This window comes from Rattus norvegicus, chromosome 9, assembly GCF_021556685.1.
Source record: "Rattus norvegicus strain SHRSP/BbbUtx chromosome 9, alternate assembly SHRSP_T2T, whole genome shotgun sequence".
NCBI lineage: Eukaryota > Metazoa > Chordata > Mammalia > Rodentia > Muridae > Rattus > Rattus norvegicus.
Genome location: NC_141542.1, coordinates 51,208,874 through 51,227,889, shown reverse-complemented (window position 1 = coordinate 51,227,889; position 19,016 = coordinate 51,208,874). Strand labels below are relative to the sequence as shown.

The 19,016-nt window shown below is 43.6% G+C and overlaps 1 protein-coding gene and 1 pseudogene across 5 annotated transcripts in view; both read left to right on the top strand.

Moving 5' to 3' along the window:
* The first annotated feature begins 460 nt into the window (after window positions 1-460).
* On the top strand, window positions 461-2,070 carry Rps18-ps7 (ribosomal protein S18, pseudogene 7; annotated as a pseudogene).
* Window positions 2,071-8,621: 6,551 nt separating this feature from the next.
* The window catches only part of Zfp451 (zinc finger protein 451), a 55,206-nt gene continuing 44,811 nt past the window's right edge, over window positions 8,622-19,016 (top strand). For 2 of the 5 annotated variants that reach the window (XR_015628620.1, XM_087565923.1), the window contains exons 1-3: window positions 8,694-8,814; window positions 9,330-9,413; window positions 18,619-18,699. Coding sequence is in view for 2 of the 5 variants with exons in the window: in XM_087565923.1 (XP_087422049.1) it covers window positions 8,794-8,814; window positions 9,330-9,413; window positions 18,619-18,699 (186 nt within the window). In the remaining 3 variants the exon portion in view is untranslated. Of the gene's footprint in view, window positions 8,815-9,329; window positions 9,414-9,839; window positions 9,955-18,618; window positions 18,700-19,016 lie in introns of those variants that run through there. The other 3 variants (XR_015628621.1, XM_087565920.1, NM_001033705.2) reach the window with 2 other exon arrangements.

Here is a 19,016-nt window from a genome sequence, read left to right as displayed (position 1 = left end):
ATCCTGGTAGGTTGACCGTGCTCTTGGGGTTGGATCCATATCTAAGAGTATTTGGGCAACCAAAGTTGGACTTGGTGGACTTAAAAAAAAAAAAAAAACCATAGGAAGTTGGATGGTGTGTTGGTTTGAATATGGTTGGCCCAGGGAGTGGCACTATTTGGAGGTGTGGCATTGTTGGAGTAGGTGTGTCACTTTAAAAGCCTCATCCTAGCTGCCTAGAACCCAGTCTTCTCCTAGCAGCCTTCGGATGAAGATGTGGAACTCTCAGCTCCTCCAGCCCCATGTCTGACTGGATGCTGCCAGCTCCCACCTTGGGGATAATGGACTGAACCTCTGAACCTGTAAGCCAGCCCCAGTTAAATGTTGTCCTTTATAAGAGTTGCTTTGGTCATGGTGTCTGTTCACAACAGTAAAACCCTAACTGAGACAGAAGGGTATAGAGTTGAAGTGGAACTTGGAGATGATTATGATCAAAATAGATGGTATGATATTTTCAAAGAATTTATAAAATATTTTTTTAAAAAATTGTGAAGTTCTAATAATATAGGACTGTTCTTGATAAAACTTAAACTGGGTTAAAAAATGATTATGTTTAATCAAGATAATTATGTCTTCTTTGAAATTTGTCAGGTTTTTAACTACTAAGGAAAAATGAGTCAGGATTTATTTAGAATTCTCCAATAGTTGCCAATCCATGTAATTACTGTGTTTACCTGTGCAGGGTATAGTTCTATTTTCCAAAAAAAGTACTCCAAAGAAAATACATGAGGACCCTATTGGAGCAACAAATGGGTCACTTTTACACTTTCTCTTCAACCCCAAGAGCCAGTTCCTTATTATATGTACAACCCATTAGTAGTAAAGAGCCTTGTTTTAGACATCATTGCTTGTGTCCCACCAAGCAACTGCTTTTCTAATAATGGTAACAATCTCTCCTGCAAAACAACTCCACCATCAATGGGTCTGTCATACCCATCCCTGGGCTCAACCTATACTGCTTGTACAATAGCTATCTTTGAAACATATGCCATAACTACTCCTACAAGCCTCAGCCTCAGTCTCATCTTATGCAAAAGAGTCTCCCATCTGGATTCTCTCCTGCCTCATGAAGGCGTGTAGGAAAAAAAAACAAACAAACCAAAAAAACAGCCCCCTGCCCTCCTTACAGAGCAATCTGTTTATGGTTTCCTGAATTCCCTGGTGAGCATAATTTCCCCTCATCCCAGGCTTGCTGGTTGTTCACCTGTTCTCATCGCCAAATTTGCAATCGTCATTTAGATGCACATGGCACAGTTGTCACTCCTAATCCCTACAGGGAAACTTACCTTGTTCTGTATTTCCAACCTTACCCTCTTTTTTTTTTTTTTTAAGATTTATTCATTTATTATATATAAGTACACTGTAGCTGTCTTCACACACACCAGAAGAGGGCATCGGATCTCATTACAGATGATTATGAGCCACCATGTGGTTGCTGGGAATTGAACTCAGGACCTCTGGAAGAGTAGTCGGGTGCTTTTAACCGCTGAGCCATCTCTCCAACCCCAACCTTACCCTCTTAAATGAACAAACAGGTTCAATTTCAAAACATTAGGCAGGCTCTTCCACAGGAGGCCTACACGCCGCCGCTTATGCCGCTGCCATATCCCTAGTGATCCCTGAGAAGTTTCAGCACATCCTTCAAGTACTCAACACCAACATCGATGGGCAGCGGAAAATAGCCTTCGCTATCACTGCCATTAAGGGTGTGGGGCGGAGATACGCTCATGTGGTGTTGAGGAAAGCAGACCTTGACCTCAACGAGAGGGCTGGGGAGCAGATCCCCGACTAACCGTTCTTGAACAGACAGAAGGATGTGAAGGATGGGAAGTACAGCCAGGTTCTGGACAACGGTCTAGACAACAAGCTGCGTGAGGACCTGGAGCGGCTGAAGAAAATCCGAACCCATAGGGGGCTGCGCCACTTTTGGGGCCTTCGTGTCCGGGGTCAACACACCAAGATCACTGGCCGGAGGGGCCGTACTGTGGGTGTGTCCAAGACGAAATGAGTCTTTGGGCCTTTGCTGTTAATAAATAGTTTATATACCAATGGGGGAAAAATTAGACAGTCTAGATATTGGCTTGCCTCTCTCAGATTGGATCCTGGGACATTGGGATGTGTTATCTGACCCACCAAGGCATACAGTAGGGTGTGCACAGTAGCAATGTATTTTCGTATAAAGGAGGTGTGTACAGAATCGGCCCGAGTAGGCTCTGAAGGCACAAGCAAGTTACATGAAGAAGTTGGTCTAGCGCCCATGCTTCCTATTCCTGTTAATGCTGCCACGTGTATAACCTCATGTGGTGTGACCTACGATTGGTTAATTGGGGAAGAGATTAAGGCCTAGTTTAGTGATGGTTCTGCATGCCATTCAGGCACCACGCAGAAGTAGACAGTTGCAGCATTACAACCCATTTCTGGGATAACCCTGAAAGACACCAGTGAAAGGTATTCTTCATAGTGGGCAGTACTTAGGGCAGGACATGTGGTCATGCATTTTGTATGGAAGGAGAAGTGGTCAGATATGTAATTGCTTACTGATTCACAGGACATAGCCAATGATTGGCTGGATCATCAGGGACTTGGAAAGATCATGATTGGAAAATTAATCAGAAGGACATCAGGGGAAGTAGTATGTGGATAGATCTCTCTAAATGGGCAGAGGATGTAGAGACGTTTGTGTCCCATTTAAATAGTCATCAAAAGGTGACTTTAGCTGAGCAGGTGCTCAGTAACCAAGTAGATAAGAGTCCTGTTCTGAGGGCAGTTATCATCTTTCTGCAGCCATTCCTGCCACTACCCCATGGGCCCATGAACCAAGTGGCCATGGTGGCAGAGATGGGGGCTATGCATGGGCTCTATAGCATGAACTTCCACTTACCAAGGCTGATCTGGCTACTGACGTTGCCAGATCTTCCAACTGTAGAGAGCAACAGAGTCACGGATATAGTGCCATTCCCCATGCATTTCCTGGTGGCAGATTGACTACATTGGACCACTTCATCCATGGAATGGATAACACTTTGTCCTTAGTGGAGTAGGTGCTTATTCTGGTTATGAATTGTTTTTTCCTGCAAGTAATGTTTCTGCCAAAACTACCATCTAGGGTCTTACAGAACGTCTTATCCACCGTCATGGCATTCCACACAGTGTAACCATTTAAATTACCTCATACTTATACCAATAAAGACATGGGAGGCGTAAAGCCTGCTAGCTCAGCGAGGTTGACTTTCTTTTCTGCACTATATACAAAACATCTATTTACAAGCCTGATTCTACAGTCAAACTGCCAGCTCTTCAGAAATCTCTGTGTCATTCTTCAGAGCCAGTCTACTTTTTCTTCAGCTCCTCCAAGCCCAAGAGGGCTCCTTAGCTCTCTTTCCTAGAATTCTGTTTTACCTGTGTCCTGCCAGTTGCTTCTGTGTTGTTCCTGCAAAACCAATCTCTGACCTGGGATCGGGTGGAGAGGGAGGGAGAGGAGGAGGAGGAGGAAGGAAGAAAAGGAGGAGAGGAGAAGAGAGACAGGAGAAAGAGGGGGAAAGGAGAGGGAGGGGGAGGGGGAGGGGAAAGGGAACAGGGAGGGAGAGGGGAAGAGGGGCTCTCCAACAGGTCCAATTGCCTATATAAAGTCTCTAGCTCCTCCCCTAAATCCTAAACAGGCTCCAAGCCCCATCAGCAAGGGCCCGAACCATTTCACAGTGGGGTAGCTCAAGGCCATCCGGCTGATTTTGCCTCTGGCCATAGAGCAAAGACCACAAGACCTTCCTCCAAGCAATTTGCTTTAAAATAGGCAGGGACTTCCCATTCTTTAGAGTTCTTATCTAAGGAGGCTTTCAGGGGCATACCCAAACTGCATCTCTTCCCGACACACCTGATTGCACACCCCCCCCCCCCAAATACCTATTTAGGCTTTTAAATTTTGCTAACAATTAGGTTTTCTATGTACGATAATAAAATACCCTGTAAGAGCATAGTAGTATTGCTTCTACCCAAGGAACTCACTTCACAGTCAGAGAAGTGGGGCATTGGGCCCACAATCATGGAATCCGGGAATGGTCTTATTATATTCTCCACTATCCTGGAAGAGTGATGGGATGGATGGCCTTTTGAGAACACAGTGCCACAGCGCCTGGAAGAAGGTTCTCCAGAAGCAGATGCATGCTTTGAATCAGCATCCAACATGTGTTTCATTATCTCCCATAGCTAGGATCCGTGGGTCCAGGAATCAGCGGGTGGAAAAGGGAATAGTTCCACTCACTATCACCCTAGTGACCTGGCCTAGAAGTTTTGATTACAGATGAAGAAAGCTCCTGCCAGGAAAAAGCTCCTGCAACACTTTAAAGCTGTGATTAGGTTGTTCCCACTGCCCTCACAAGTGACTTGGGAAGGAAGTTCCTGCATTGTCAGAAGACCTTGACGTCATCTGAACATCACGTACATTGTGGTTTTTATTGCTAAGCCCATGGTGGGCTTTTCTACAGGGCTGTGGGAAGAGACAATGTAGCACTGAGATTCAGTGCACCAGGACTTGGGGATGCCTGGTGTTTTCTTTTTTCCCAAGACTATGTCAACCCATCTCATAAATAGCCATGAAAATTTCTTTAAATTCTGCAACTCAGAACCTACTTGGCTCTTTTCCTTCCTTTGAGGTGATCCATTTAATTTTCCTCTGGCGTGTATGCTTTGTTTTGGTAAATTAGCTCCTGCTTAACTATTGACTTAATTCTTTCAAGTAGAAAAGAGTGGAAACACTAGTAACAGAACTAAATTTTCCTCTCTCAGACAAGACTAACTATAGACCCACCTGACCAAGACCTTGCTATCGTCTTTAAAAAAAGATTCCCAAGTTTTGTTCATAATGTTTTTCTTTGCTCCTTTGGTAAATAAAACATGCTGCGATTTAACCTTCTGTTAGGTAGCTTCGAAGCATGTTCTTATTAAACACAGTGTGCTAGAAAAAAAAATCAGCATTAATATTTATGTAGGTTTTCTATTATGGACAGGGTTTGTTTGAAAGTTTGGCAAGGTTCTATTTATTCAATGTTTCTTGTGCTTATTTTTTTTTTTTGAAAAACTGAAAGACCCCTGGAGTGGGGAGACCCTCACTCAAATTTCGGGATGATGTGACCACCCAAGAACTCACTAGAGACTGTCCTTGTTGTAAAAACACGAGGTTTATTGATAGGAACCAGTGCACTGGGGTTGAGACTCGTATCCCACGCAGGGGTAGAGGAGTTCGACCATGAGTGGCTGAGAGAAGGGGTATTTAAAAGAGAAAACCACAACCTAACGAGGTAGGGATGGCGTTAGTGAAAAATCACAAAGAGAAGCTTTTTGTCTCTCAAGATTGCTTTTAAGATTGTAATCTAACTTTATGGCAGCTAGTTCCTGGGAGAAACTTCCTGTCATCTTTACTAGGTCCGATCTCATACCTAAGGGCTTATTTTAATCTCTTTTATCTAGTTCCTGGGAGAGCAGACTCAAGAAATGTGACCTTTTACCTACTTATAGGCAGAGAGCAGGGTCTGGAATTTGAGGTATTTAGGGCTCCTTTAGGGGTGAGATAGCATTTTTAAACTTCTGACTTCTTGACTGCATTTTTTATTCTTTCAAAACAAGCAGGCAGAAACTGCCAGTAAACATTTTCAAAAGAGCTAAATTAGTCTACAGTGGTGGTTCTCAACCTTCCTCACGCTGCAACCCTTTAATTCAGTTCCTTGTGTTGTGGTGACCCCCATCCCCCACCCCAACCACAAAATTACTTCGTTGCTACTTTACAACTGTAATTTTGCTGATGTCATGAATCATAATATAGATATCTGATGTGCAGGATATCTGATCTATGATCCCCAAAGGGTTGAGAACCACCGGCCAATAGTATTCCATTTGTAGAGGCTATCACAATTTAACCTCATCCTGACTCTGTTCAGCTGGAAGACCCGGTGCTTCCAAACTTCTATAAGACAAGTCATTCACGTGGCTAATTTCAGTCACTTTAAAAGAGACCTGCTCCAGTAGCTGACAAACTCTATCCAGGATGAAACCCTATTTCTCAAAAAAAAAAAAAAAAAAAAAAAAAAAGTAAGATGCAAGACACTGAAGCCCCAGCCCCGAGCCAGGCATTTTTTAATGTCTTCTTTTCTAAACAAACCTGAGACATAACGTCAGGGTAAGTCACTGCAAGTAGAGCTAAGTAGTAGCATGGGCACCTTCCTGCTTCAGTCACAAATGCCTGGAGTTTTCCATGTGTTTTACCCACCAATTCCTACTAGAAACCAATTTAACGTGCCATGGGGCTTACCTTCTCACAAGTCTGGTCTGCACCCTTGAGTTTAGAAGCATTCAATTTACATAAATACAGCTTTTGAGAAATGCACAGGATGAATCTTTGGTTCTCGGTTGGTCTATATAAATCTCAAATGTATTAGGAAGCAATAAACGTTAGAAAGCACTTTGTAGTGATGCAGGGGATAAACTACTAAACAATAATTTTGAAGGCATATGCAATAAAATGGTGTTTTTGTATCTAGGCAGACAACACCAGGCACCACGGACTTAATTTTCTTTCTTAAAACAATTTACTAACCACTGACCACATGTTTTTGCAAAAGGCTTTTTGTTCTAAGTCTTTATTTGAGAAAATATTAAGTGCCATCGTTGCTTTGACTGATAAATGGGTCAACTTTTTTTTTTTTTTTTTTTTTTTTTCGGAGCTGGGAACCGAACCCAGGGCCTTGCGCTTGCTAGGCAAGCGCTCTACCACTGAGCTAAATCCCCAACCCCATGGGGGTCAACTTCTATCTTTAGAAGTTCTTTTTATTTTTATAAGGGCCCAAGAATATCTTGAAAAACTACATTATACTACTACTACTACTACTACTACTACTACTACTACTACTACTACTACTACTACTGAGAGATGGCGTCTTAAGGCAGATAAGAAAATTAAAAATTCCAGGGCATCTGGTACTGACTCATTCACCGGCCCTCCGAAAAACTCGGGACGTGAGTAAATGAGTAATGAGCCCTACCCCTGTGATGTTTGTCCAAGTCCTTATTGTATACTGCTCTAGTCATTGTGTCCTGCAGATAGAGTTCCGGGGAGCCGGAGCAAAGCCTATCCAGATGTTTATCAGGTGCAGGAGCTTCATCAACTCTAACAAACGTAAAAGACAAAGAAGAGGCCGGCTTTGGGAACAAAGAGGACGACCTGACCTTCCTCCGGTTTTAGTAATAGCCCTGTCCCAGGAACTAGCTGACCGTAAAACACTGGAGACGTGAGGACTGTCCTTTGACTCTGGGAGATCCTCCTTGTGGGATCTTTGGCATTTCCCCCTGACGTCTTCTCCTTCCCTGGGTCTTGTGGTTTTTTCCCTTTAAATAGTCCCTCTCTTACCTGCTCGGGGTCGACACCCCTGTCTCCTGTGAGAGATATGTGTCGGTCCGGAATTCTGAAAATAAACCTTGCCTCTGCTTATTACATCAAGATTGGTCTCTCGTGTGTCTGGGGGCCTCGACTTCCCGATACTTGAGGGAGGGTCTCCCTGCGGAGATCTTTCACTCCTCCTCCTCCTCCTCCTCCTCCTCCTCCTCCTCCTCCTCCTCCTCCTCCTCCTCTTCTAGGATTACTACTACTACTACTACTACTACTACTACTACTACTACTACTACTACTATTACTAATACTCTTCTAGGATTTCGTGATGAAAGGTATTCAGACTTTAGCTGCTTTTACTTTCCTACCGAACCCTAAATTTTACACCTTTACTCCTTGCTCCTCTCTCTGGCCCTTTAGCGAGACTGAATACTTGGTAGCACTGGGAGGTAGAAGACATGAGAGAGATTGAATAGCTCGGGCGCTTCAGGTCGTGGACTTCACTGAAACCTACTCATCCATCCTTCTGGCCCGAAACAAAGACCACCAAGCTTTGCTTTCATAGCAGTATGATTACTAAAGGTCTGAAAGGGTTAACTGACATTACCAGATCTGTTTTCCACTGGATTCCTTTTGCACACACCTCTGTGTCCAAGTAATGAGCCTATCAACTCAACCTAGCCTGAAAAGAGCAAGGGAGAAACATGAAAGACCAGCAGCAGCCCTCTGGGACCTAATCAGTAATGCTTCTTTTAGTTTACAGGAACCATACGCAGTCTGATAACCTGTGGACAACAAGGAAAACACTTTGTGAGATTTCTGCAAGAATTAATGACCTCTCAGGAACGCCATATAAGCTCTTGCCCCTGCTGCCTTTCCAAGATGTAATTGGGATGAAAGCCTTCCATGTTTTCATCCGTCTCGCTTGTTGCCAGAGGAGCTCTTTCCCTGTCAATGTCTCTCAAGTTAAGGCGGCAGCAGAACGAGATTTCGCGTGGACTCAGAACTACCTCGAGACCCTCACTACCTCCTCCCGCCATCTTCCGGAGACGCAGGTTAGCGCTGAGCTCCAAGTCCTCGCCAGCTTTCCCCGCCAAGCGGTCCTCAGCCTCCAGGCCGGTGGAAACTACAACTCCCAGAATCCCTAGCGGGGCGGGAGGAAGGCGGGGAGCGTACAAAGCGGCGCTGGAAGCTAGCGGCAGTGAGGCCGCGCTTGGGGTCCGGCAGCTCTACGTCCCCGCGGCCCGAGGCGTCAGCTGCGTGGGCGCTCACGCAGGGCGGGTCGCGCGGTGCCGGGCGAGAGGGAAGTCGTGGCGGCGGCGTCGGCGTCGGGAACAGCAGCGGCGGCGGGAGCGTGGTGCTGACAGGCCGTGGGAGAAATGGGAGACCCAGGGCCGGAGGTGAGTGTGGCTGCCCGGGCCTTGGCTCCGCCGAGCCCGACCCCGAAGGGTTTGGTTTGTATTCTCAGCTTTGGGCCTCAGCCGGGCCGCGGCCTCGGGCGAGTGCGGGGCCTCCGGGCCTGGTGCACGTCTGTGTGTAGCCCTCAACAATGGCGGTCCGGCCGCCCCCAGCCCCTGGCCGCCCTAGCTGCAGCAGCCACAGCCCCGAGGGTGAGAAGGGATTGGAAGCAGGCTGGCCTTGTATTTGTAGCCTGTATCCCCGGTCCTAGAGGTTTAGAGCCTGCATCTCTGCACCTAGAGGAGGCGGGGAGGGAAATTGTGGCAGCTCGCTTGGGGAACTAGCTCCAAGACGCCTTTGCAAACCCGGTCTCCTCCATGCAGTTCCCAGAACCGGTTTTCCTGTGATCCTGCTGCTTCCCTTCAGGAGCTTTTGTCTTAACTCGTTCCTTTGGGAAGAATTTCTTCCTGCGATCCTGTGACTGAATAGATAAGCTTGTTTTGGCTTTTGTTTATAGATAATAGAATCTGTCCCACCAGCTGGGCCCGAGCCATCAGAGTCAACGGCGGATGAAAACGAAGATGACATTCAGTTTGTTAGTGTAAGTAGAGACTGACAATCGTGGTTTGCTGGAGTGAAAGTATGGTAAGCCTTTGTATGATTAAACCCCACCAGGCAGGCAGTTGTCACTCAACAGATAGGTCATGAATGTCGAAAGCTGCCCCACACTGGTGCAAGGGACTAATACCTGAAGGGATACCTAGATGCTTGCCTCAATGGGAAATTGAACAATTGCAGTAGCCACCTCGAAGTGGGTGTCATGTTAGGCATTTCTTGCACCTCCCAGGGCTTAATTTAACATCTGTACACAAAGGAAGACACACAAAAGCCTGGGAGGTAGGAATTAAGGGTTGTGTGGTGTATCTTCTAATAGCTGAGGACTTCCCTAACTTCTGAGGTCATCTTGTTACAGCACAGTACAATTGTTGGTCACAATGAGGAGGCCTGCATCACCTGCAGCACTGCTGTGTTTTTCTAAGTTTTATTCCTTTGGGGACAGAACTTCTCTAGCATTGAGTAGAAGCTGTAAGATCTGGGCCCACTCCAGACCTGTGGAATCAGAAACAGAGACTAGAGCCTAGGTATTGTTATTTTGAAATACAGTGGGGGACACTGGGATCTCCCAGTTGGTCCGGAAGTGATGGTGAGAGGGAAGAGGCAAGAGGGAGGAGAATCAGTTTTGGGTGATTTTTCACCTATGGTGGCTAAGTTTGTTCATCAGTTCTTCTTAGAGTAGTATGTGGCCAGAGAGCATCCCTGCTTTACATAGCTCTCCTGAAATGCTAAAGTTAGCTGAACTTGCCATTAAAGCTCTGTACTTACTGGTCAGCCCATATGTATTTGTTGCAGCCAACTGTAGACTAGTGCTTATTAAAGACCATCCTCGCCAACGTTGAGCCGTCAGTCATGTCAGTCTATTGGGTGTGGTGTGTTAGGGGGTTAAGAGGGAAGCCCTCCATAAAATCCTTTTCTTGGCACTTTTCCTATTGGACGCTGTCCTTTTCATTTTGATCTTTGGGGATCTGGAGTTAGGTTTGGGGATACATTGTGTCTTGTCCCTTTCTTCCCAATAGACGAGTTATTTTGAAGAAAGGAGAATGTTGGTGATTAGTACATGATATGTATGATAAAGGTTTATATGACTCCTTGAGACAAATATTTTGGATTGTTCATGAATCAGGTGTATTTGTAAACAATATTTACCTGATGCCTCATGCAAATGGCAGGAGTTAACCCTTAATTATAGAATGTGGCCTTTTGAGAAACTGATAAGAATACGGAAAGAGTAAGATTCAAAAAGTAAATTTTTTGGTTATATATCTTGTGAGGTGAAATACCATTATCATTTGTAACTGGTTAATTCAGGTGTCTGTTGATCCGAGTTTTAAAAGTAATATTTAAATTTAACTACAAAGGTAGGTCTGTCTTTGCATCAGGAATATGTAAAACGTGGCCCGTGTGTATAAGGCTATCACTTAAAGATAATGAGTGATAGCTTACTTTTATTTTATTTTATTTTTTTCAGAGCTGGGGACTGAACCCAGGGCCTTGCGCTTGCTAGGCAAGCGCTCTACCACTGAGCTAAATCCCCAACCCAGCTTACTTTTATTTTAAGGTACATTTAGAATCCTAGCAGTGGGGAGGTGATGGCAGAAGGATCCTGAAGTGGAAGGCAGTGTGACTTAGGAAGCTCTAGACCGCTGCGTTCTATATAGTGAAACCTTATGAAATAAACGATGCTGCTGTGCCACTGCAGCAGCCAGACCCCGAGACAGAAGCCTGAGCTCTGCAACAACAGTTCTGTCCCGTGGGGAGTTCCAGTCTACTAAAGATAAAAACCTGGCTTCTGCCTGAGTTGTCCAGATACAAGCTACATTATGATATGACTTCTTGGTTTACTTGGTCCTGGTTATCAGGTTGTAATTTATAACAAAAATATGTTGTATGTATGGCAGAATTGTACAAGAGCAAACTACCATTGGCCAAGAGGCTTTCTGTGTCTCACTAATGTAGGTAGCATGCTGAAAGGAGTAATACAGATACGCAGATGCAAAAGTGAATCCTTTTAGCTTTTATTGAAATATGCTGTGCTGGAGAGATGGCTCCATGGTTAAGAGCGCAGACTGCTCCTCCAGAGGTCCAGAGTTCAGTATCTAGTAACCACATGGTGGCTCACAACCATCTGTAATGGGATCGATGCCGTCTTCTGGTGTGTCTGAAGATAGCAACAGTGTACTCATATACATAAAATAAATCTTTTAAAAAATTCTTTCTTTAAAAAAAAGAAAAAAGTGAAATATGCAGGGAGGTACATAGTTCATAGGGGCCCTAGATGTTTGCAAAAGCAATAAATTTAAAAAAAATTAAAGAAGTATTATGTGTAGAACTGTCTTACCTGTATGTGTGTATAGCATCCCGTGCATGCCTGGTGCCCACGAGATCAGAAGAGGGCCTCTGATTCCCTCAGAACGGGAATTATGTGGTTGTGAGCCACAGTGTGGTTGTTAGGACCAGATGTGAACCACCAGGTGGGTTCTGGACACACAGTCCAGGTTCTGTGAGAGCAGCAAGTGCTCTTACGTGTTGAGCCATCTCTCCAGCCCTTTCTAGGCGGTACAGTTTTATAAATGGTACTTGTGCTGGTTAGTTTTTATTGTCACCTAAGAAGGACCCTCGATTGGGGAATCGCCTAGATTGGATTGGCCCATAGGTGTGTCTGTGGGGCATTCTCTCGATTGCTGACTGATGTAGAAGGCCCAGTCGGGTCTTGGTGATATGTTTGTAGGCAGCATAAAAAAGCTAGTGTGTGAGCCATGAAGAGGAAGCACAGTTCCTTCTCCCCTCCTGCTCTGACTCCATCAGCTGGGCTGTTACCTGGAAGTATAAGATGAACTAAACTTTTTCCTCACCAAATTGATTTTGGTGATGATGCTTCAAATCATAGCAACAGGACAGCAAATTAGGACAGTGGCTAAATCAAGAAAGGGAGTAATATAGCACTGATAAGAGCTTTGTTTCTACCTCTTAATTACATTTTCTCTTTAGTAATGCACTAAACTTGTATCTCATGTCTTCTTTTGAAATAGAACTTTTTTTTATTAATTTTTTTTTTTTTTACTTCCAAAAATTTTTGAGCTAAGTGACTGCTAACAGTATAGTTCACAATGGCACTTCAGATAGAAGACATACAAAGTGGTGGGAACCTATCGTAATCTAACCTTAGTACCCATGTTGAATATCAGTACTTCTCACTGCAGTGAAAGGATGCACTTTCAGTGGAGGAAGCGTCATTACAGAGTAGTATACTTAACTTACCTGTGTGTGCATGCCTGCTTGTGTGCAACTTTGTCATGTGTACAGATGCAGAGACCAGAAAAAGGGGTGTTTGCACTGCTGGAGCTGGAGTTAGTTACACGTGGTATTGAGTCACTAACATGGGTGCTGGGAGCTGAACTCAGGATTCTTGGAAGAACAGTATAATCATTAATCGTGGAGCCAACTCTCCAGCTGATCAAAAGCATCTTTTAATTAGTTTTCTTAGACTACCTATAAATAATTCATTAAGTAGGGTAATATTGAAACTTATTATGTGTGAAGCCATTTGTTCTTAATGTTAGACCCATATATTTGGTTGAAATGTATCCTATCCTTAAGTGTCAGTGTTTTGGTGCAGCAAGGAGATCGGAGAAGAAAATGGGTCCAGTAGGAATTTGTTCTTATAAAAAGCAGAGTACTTAAATAAATCCATAGTCCAGGGGACTGGCTCAGTGAGTGACAGCACCTGCCCTTAGCTCTGTCCTTGGAACCTACCATCCTGATGTGTGGGAGGCAGAGGAGGCGGCTCTCTGAGTTCGAGGCCAGCCTGATCAGAGCCAAGACTGAACAGAGAAGTCTGTAGCAAGTAAATACGTAAAACAGGTGTGATGGCAAGCGGCTGAAGTCCAGGCTCACAGGAGCCTGTGCAGCAGCAGGAACGGGAGCGTGCAGAGGTGCTGTGAGAAGTGCTGGGCGCTGTCCCTGGACATGTGCATTTGTATTCACATTCGCGTGCATGGCTGTCACTTGCAACACACACACAACAGGCCAAGGACCGTATAGGTTACTAGTTCACTAGTGCAGTAGGAGCTGCTTATCTGTATTGAGTTTTGGGATACTAGTCAAGTTCTCTGTCCCCAGATATTTGCATGTTTAAAGTGGCATTTTGCACAGAAAGAAAGGTGTGAGATGGAAAGAACAGCAGTATGTGTGATTTTGGAGAAAGATGGACCATGTGACACAGATCTTGGATGTGGTATATTTGAACCAAAGAGTAGGCGGTTGGAAACCATTGAAAGTTTTGAACTCTGCAGGACTGTGCAAGTAAGATGCTGCACTGACATTTTTTTCCCCTTTGAGGTGGAACACTTGTGAGTGGCATTTTAATGTATTTACATCTTTTTCTAAATAAAAAGGTGGTTTTCATTTTTAGAATTGGCATTTTAATTACAGGAATGCAAATGGTTTATCACATTAAAATCATATATTTTAAAACTTAGAATATTCCCCCGTGTTTCTAAATGTGTTCTGCATGAGCCTCTGCTGCTAAACTGTAATGGCATTTTGAGTTGAATCCTTTGTTGTTCGTAAAAGAGGAGATAAGACTGATGTTCTAATTGGTAGTATATGTGAAGGACCATGGCATTTGTACTTAATGCAGATATCTGTAGTCATTATAAATAGAGTAGTAAAAATATTGTAGGTAGGAGATAATCTTTTCCTTCATGTTTGTATTATGAACATTACTTCTTTTTTTTTTTTTTTTTTTTTTTTTTGGTTCTTTTTTTCGGAGCTGGGGACCGAACCCAGGGCCTTGCACTTCCTAGGCAAGTGCTCTGCCACTGAGCCAAATCCCCAACCCCGATGAACATTACTTCTTAGAGAATTAGTAACCTACTTAATTGGGCAACATTGTGAAATATTCATAAATCAAACAATAGTAGTTTTTTGTTACGAATTTTTTGTTTTTTATTGAAGGACTGCATTAACTTGAAAAGTTCAGTAATAAGCAACAATTTTTTTTTTTTTGGTTCTTCTTTTCGGAGCTGGGGACCGAACCCAGGGCCTTGCGCTTCCTAGGCAAGCGCTCTACCACTGAGCTAAATCCCCAACCCCATAAGCAACAATTTTTAAAAATTTGATTAATACTTTGAAGTACCTCTAAAATATAGTGACTGAATAACCAGTTAGTTATGTATGTGCCATTCAGTTTTATTATCTGTAAAGTAGTCTGATTTCGGTAATTGAGAATCTCTGTAAAGCAATTAAGGAAATTGGATAATAAAATTGGAAAACAGCCCAGAGCCCGGTATGAGGCTCAATGAATTTCATCGATTAGGAGTAGAACAAGTGGGGAACTCCATGTTGTGATTCCTCAAATTCAGTATGGCAAATAGGGTTTTAAGTAAAGATAAAAGGGAAGTTGGTGAGGGCCACAAATCCTAGCACCGGAAGTGAGGTTAGTCATTGCCACAAACAATTGACAGAGACCCTGGTCAGCCTGAACATGGTAGTGGGGGAGATACTATCTCAAGGCAAAGAACAAGCCAGGATGTTGTGGTGCATGCCTGTTATCAGCCCTCAGGAGGCTGAGGCAGGAGGATTACTGCTAAGCATTGTGTATCTGCAGTGAAAACTTGTTGAGAGTGTACTCTGTGTGTATCTTTCTTTGACATGCTCATAAGTACTTTTATTTCCTACAGTCCTCTGTATCAAGTACTTTCTCATTGCTCTGGCCAAATATTTGGCAAGGAGCAACTTGCAGAATGAAGGTTTTCTTTTAGCTCACAGTTCACAATAGAGAGGAAAACATGGTGGCAGAAATGGAGACGTACCATTGGTCTGTGTCCACTTCCTTCACCAGCTCATGGAGTGCTGCTGCTCAGAGGAGGGGCGGGGCTCTCAGTCTTATCAAGTAAACATCAAAATTCTTTTTTTTTTTTTTTTTATTAACTTGAGTATTTCTTATTTACATTTCGAGTGTTATTCCCTTTCCCGGTTTACAGGCCAACATCCCCCTAACCCCTTCCTCTCCCCTTCTTTATGGGTGTTCCCCTCCCTATCCTCCCCCCATTGCCGCCCTCCCCCCATAGTCTAGTTCACTGGGGGTTCAGTCTTAGCAGGACCCAGGGCTTCCCCTTACACTGGTGATCTTACTAGGATATTCATTGCTACCTATGAGGTCAGAGTCCAGGGTCAGTCCATGTATAGTCTTTAGGTAGTGGCTTAGTCCCTGGAAGTCAAAGTTCTTCATATCATATTTTTCTTGTATCTGTCACTTGTAAGCCAGTAAAAATATTTCACCTTTATTTTATTTTCTTCTGTCCTGGTTATTGTTCATTCTTATGTCTTTTTTTTTTTCCGGGGCTGGGGACCGAACCCAGGACCTTGCGCTTCCTAAGCAAGTGCTCTACCACTGAGCCAAATCCCCAACCCCATTCTTATGTCTTTATTACTATAAGTCATACGAGATTATTTTTTATAATTCAACAGCATTTACATGTCAGTGAAATGATTCTGTAGTAAAATTCTGGTGGTCTTGCTTTATCTGTTTGTATTCATGGCCATCCTATATGTATTAATTACATTTCTAAAATCGTTAAATTCTTTATATTTGAGTTAGCATTTTGCCCCGGACTGGTCTTGGTAACTCTTGCCTTTGCCTCCTGAATGCTGGGATTATAGATGTATGCTACCACCCGTAATGTAAGTCTTTTTATTTCCCTTAGTACTGGGGCTTGGGCCCTGGAGCCGTGTGCATGCTAAGCGCTCCACCACCAGACTCCACCACCAGTGCTGTGCAGGCTGCTCTTTAGTCCTGGCCTTGAACGTGTAGCAGTTGTAATGTATTGAAGGCCTGTTCTGCGTTGTTTCTTTTTTTCTCTGGAGATGGTTCTTCATCTACCCTGCAGTTACCTAAATACTGTAGAACTAACCACCTGCCTCCCCAGGCTGGATTATAGGTGTATGCCAAACCAACTTCTGTTCTCATTATTCACTTCATGGACATTCTGGCCCTGCCTCTGTACTCCTAACTACCTGGGGACATTATTTCTGTGTATGCTGTTAAGTTCCTAAAGGCCAGGCTAGATGACACACAGCTGTAATGTCTGTGGTCTCCGTACTCAGGAGGCAGAGGGTGACTGTGGATTTGGGGCCAGAATGGGCTGCATAAAGAAATTCCAGGGTTGGGGATTTGGCTCAGTGGTAGAGCCCTGGGTTCGGTCCCCAGCTCCAAAAAAAAAAAAAAAAAAAAAAAAAAAAAAGAAATTCCAAGCCAGGCCCGCCCAGGCTACATAGACCATATGTTAGAAACAAACCAACTAAGTGAGATACAATAATACATTTCAACAAGTTTCTAAGTAACGTTGCTTGAGGAATCCAAATTATGGTGGTGACACCAATGGTAAAAGCAGCTACATTTTCTTTCTTCTTTTCTACTTTCTTCTTGACTGTGATGGGACGGTATCAGAACTTCTCAAGGGCAGATTTTAGTTTAAAGAAAATGGTCCATGTGGCACTGTTGACCACCAGATCCTATTTTTCCTTTTCTTCTTTCCTCCTGAACTTTCATTTTCACAGCTTGGGCAGAATCCAGTTCCTTTACTACATTTCATGGTCTCAGGGTTTCCTTCACTGGTTCTATCTTGATGTCTGCTCACTGACCAGATGGATGGTAGTGTCTGGTTAGTTATGTCTGAGAGAGCGACAGGCTATCTGGAAAAGAGAATCATCAACTAGATGATCTGTGTCTAACAACTGTCTCTCTCTGTTCTAGGAAACCTCAGTGGTGGTTTCTCCTTTAGTCCCCTTTTCCTGTTATCCCCATCCCACTTTTGTTTCCAAAATACTGGATTTTAAAATTCCAGACAAGGTCTCAAGGCCTGGCCTTGAACTTTTTTGCTCACTCCCAGTGCTGATAACACAGGCATATTTCAGTCATACCATAGATTTTAGAGGGAGTTTTTGTTATATCTGTTTTCTGATTTTACTTTGCTCTCTGCCTTTTTACTGTTTGGTTTCTGTGCTCACTTCTGTATTTAGCATTTCTCTTTCAAACCCCGTTACGGAGTGTACCTGGTAAGTAGCTTACTGTCTGTCTAGCCTTGGTGTGCAGTGCTTGTGCCCACAGGCAGCACCATCATTTGCCTTCAGTCTGCGATCTGCTCAGTTAATTGAGAGCTTAGTCTGGGTTGGGGGGCAACTCTCAGATCTCATGCCCAAATGTTAGGAGCCTGCATGTCCAGTTATTGGCCAGGCACCTTTGTATACCGCTGGTGCTTTGATCCCTGATCTTGTTTTTGCTTGTTTTTGGTTCTTTGGGATAAGATGGCTCGTTATTTTTCCTATTGAGCCTAGATTTCTCAGGTGTACTTCTCTCTTACTTCCACCAGTGTTAGCTGTGCATTACTGTGTGTCTGTACTCAGCATCCATCATGCTTTCTGAGGTTTCACAGTTTTCTGTGGTATTCCTATATTAATAAGTTATTCTTGACATAATGTTACTTATTTTTTTCCGTTGCCTGTAGAATGAGATCTGAGCTTTTAAGCCTGACATAAGAATAGGAAGAAGACTGGGAAGTAATATGGGGTTGATGTTTTACTCTTAAGTTTTGGGAGATGAAGCTAAGTTATTGGTCAAAGATCTCCAAGTTTTGATCTGTGTACTCTGTGTTCACAAATTGGGATGTCTTTGTGAACTGTTGATGCAGCCTTGCTAAAGTGCACTGGATCATAGCATGTGTATCCCTGGGGGTTGGGATATAACTTTTTTCTTTTTCTTTTTTTTTTCTTTTTTTTGGAGCTGGGGACCGAACCCAGGGCCTTGCGCTTCCTAGGCAAGCGCTCTACCACTGAGCTAAATCCCCAACCCCCTTTTTTTTCTTTTTAAAGATTTTATCTCACCTTGAAAGCAAGGGTGCTCTATACTTGCTGTGCCACAGCCCAGTTGCTCTTGAACTTGTAGTCCTCCTGCCTCAGCTACTAATTGTTTAACATTAAATCGTGACCACCAGGCCTGACTCAGTCTGCTTTCTAAAAGCTGAATGTACTCTGAATAGTGTACTTTTGTTTGTTTTTTGTTTGTTTGTTGTTTTTTCCCTCTTCTGCTTGTATGTCTTCCTTTTCAGATCCAATCCCAACAAAGAACATTGTTTAAAATGCTGGTATGGTTTAATTCATGATATGAATTTCCTCAATTTCTTTTATAGGAAGGACCGTTAAGACCCGTTCTTGAATATATTGATCTGGTCAGCAGTGATGATGAAGAGCCTAGTACCTCTCACAGTGATGTAAGTACATTTCATTTGATGTCAGTTTTTCTGGGGTGTCAATTAAGAGGCCTGTGTTGTCCTGAAGAGTGAGGAAAGCAGTAATGGTGTGTCTTAAGAGCATAGCTACTCAAAAGAATGCTCATTTCTCTTCACTATGGGCCAGCACAAGAAGCTCAATGAGTCTTTTGCTTCAAGCAGCTTTTATTTAAATTTCGGAAAGTAATAACTGATCAAAGGGAATGTAAAAAGTACAAGCTTTCACTTACCCCACCTTCCCTCTGTTATAACTCATCTGGTACCTATAGGACTGTTTTGTTTGTTTTTTACCTTTTGAA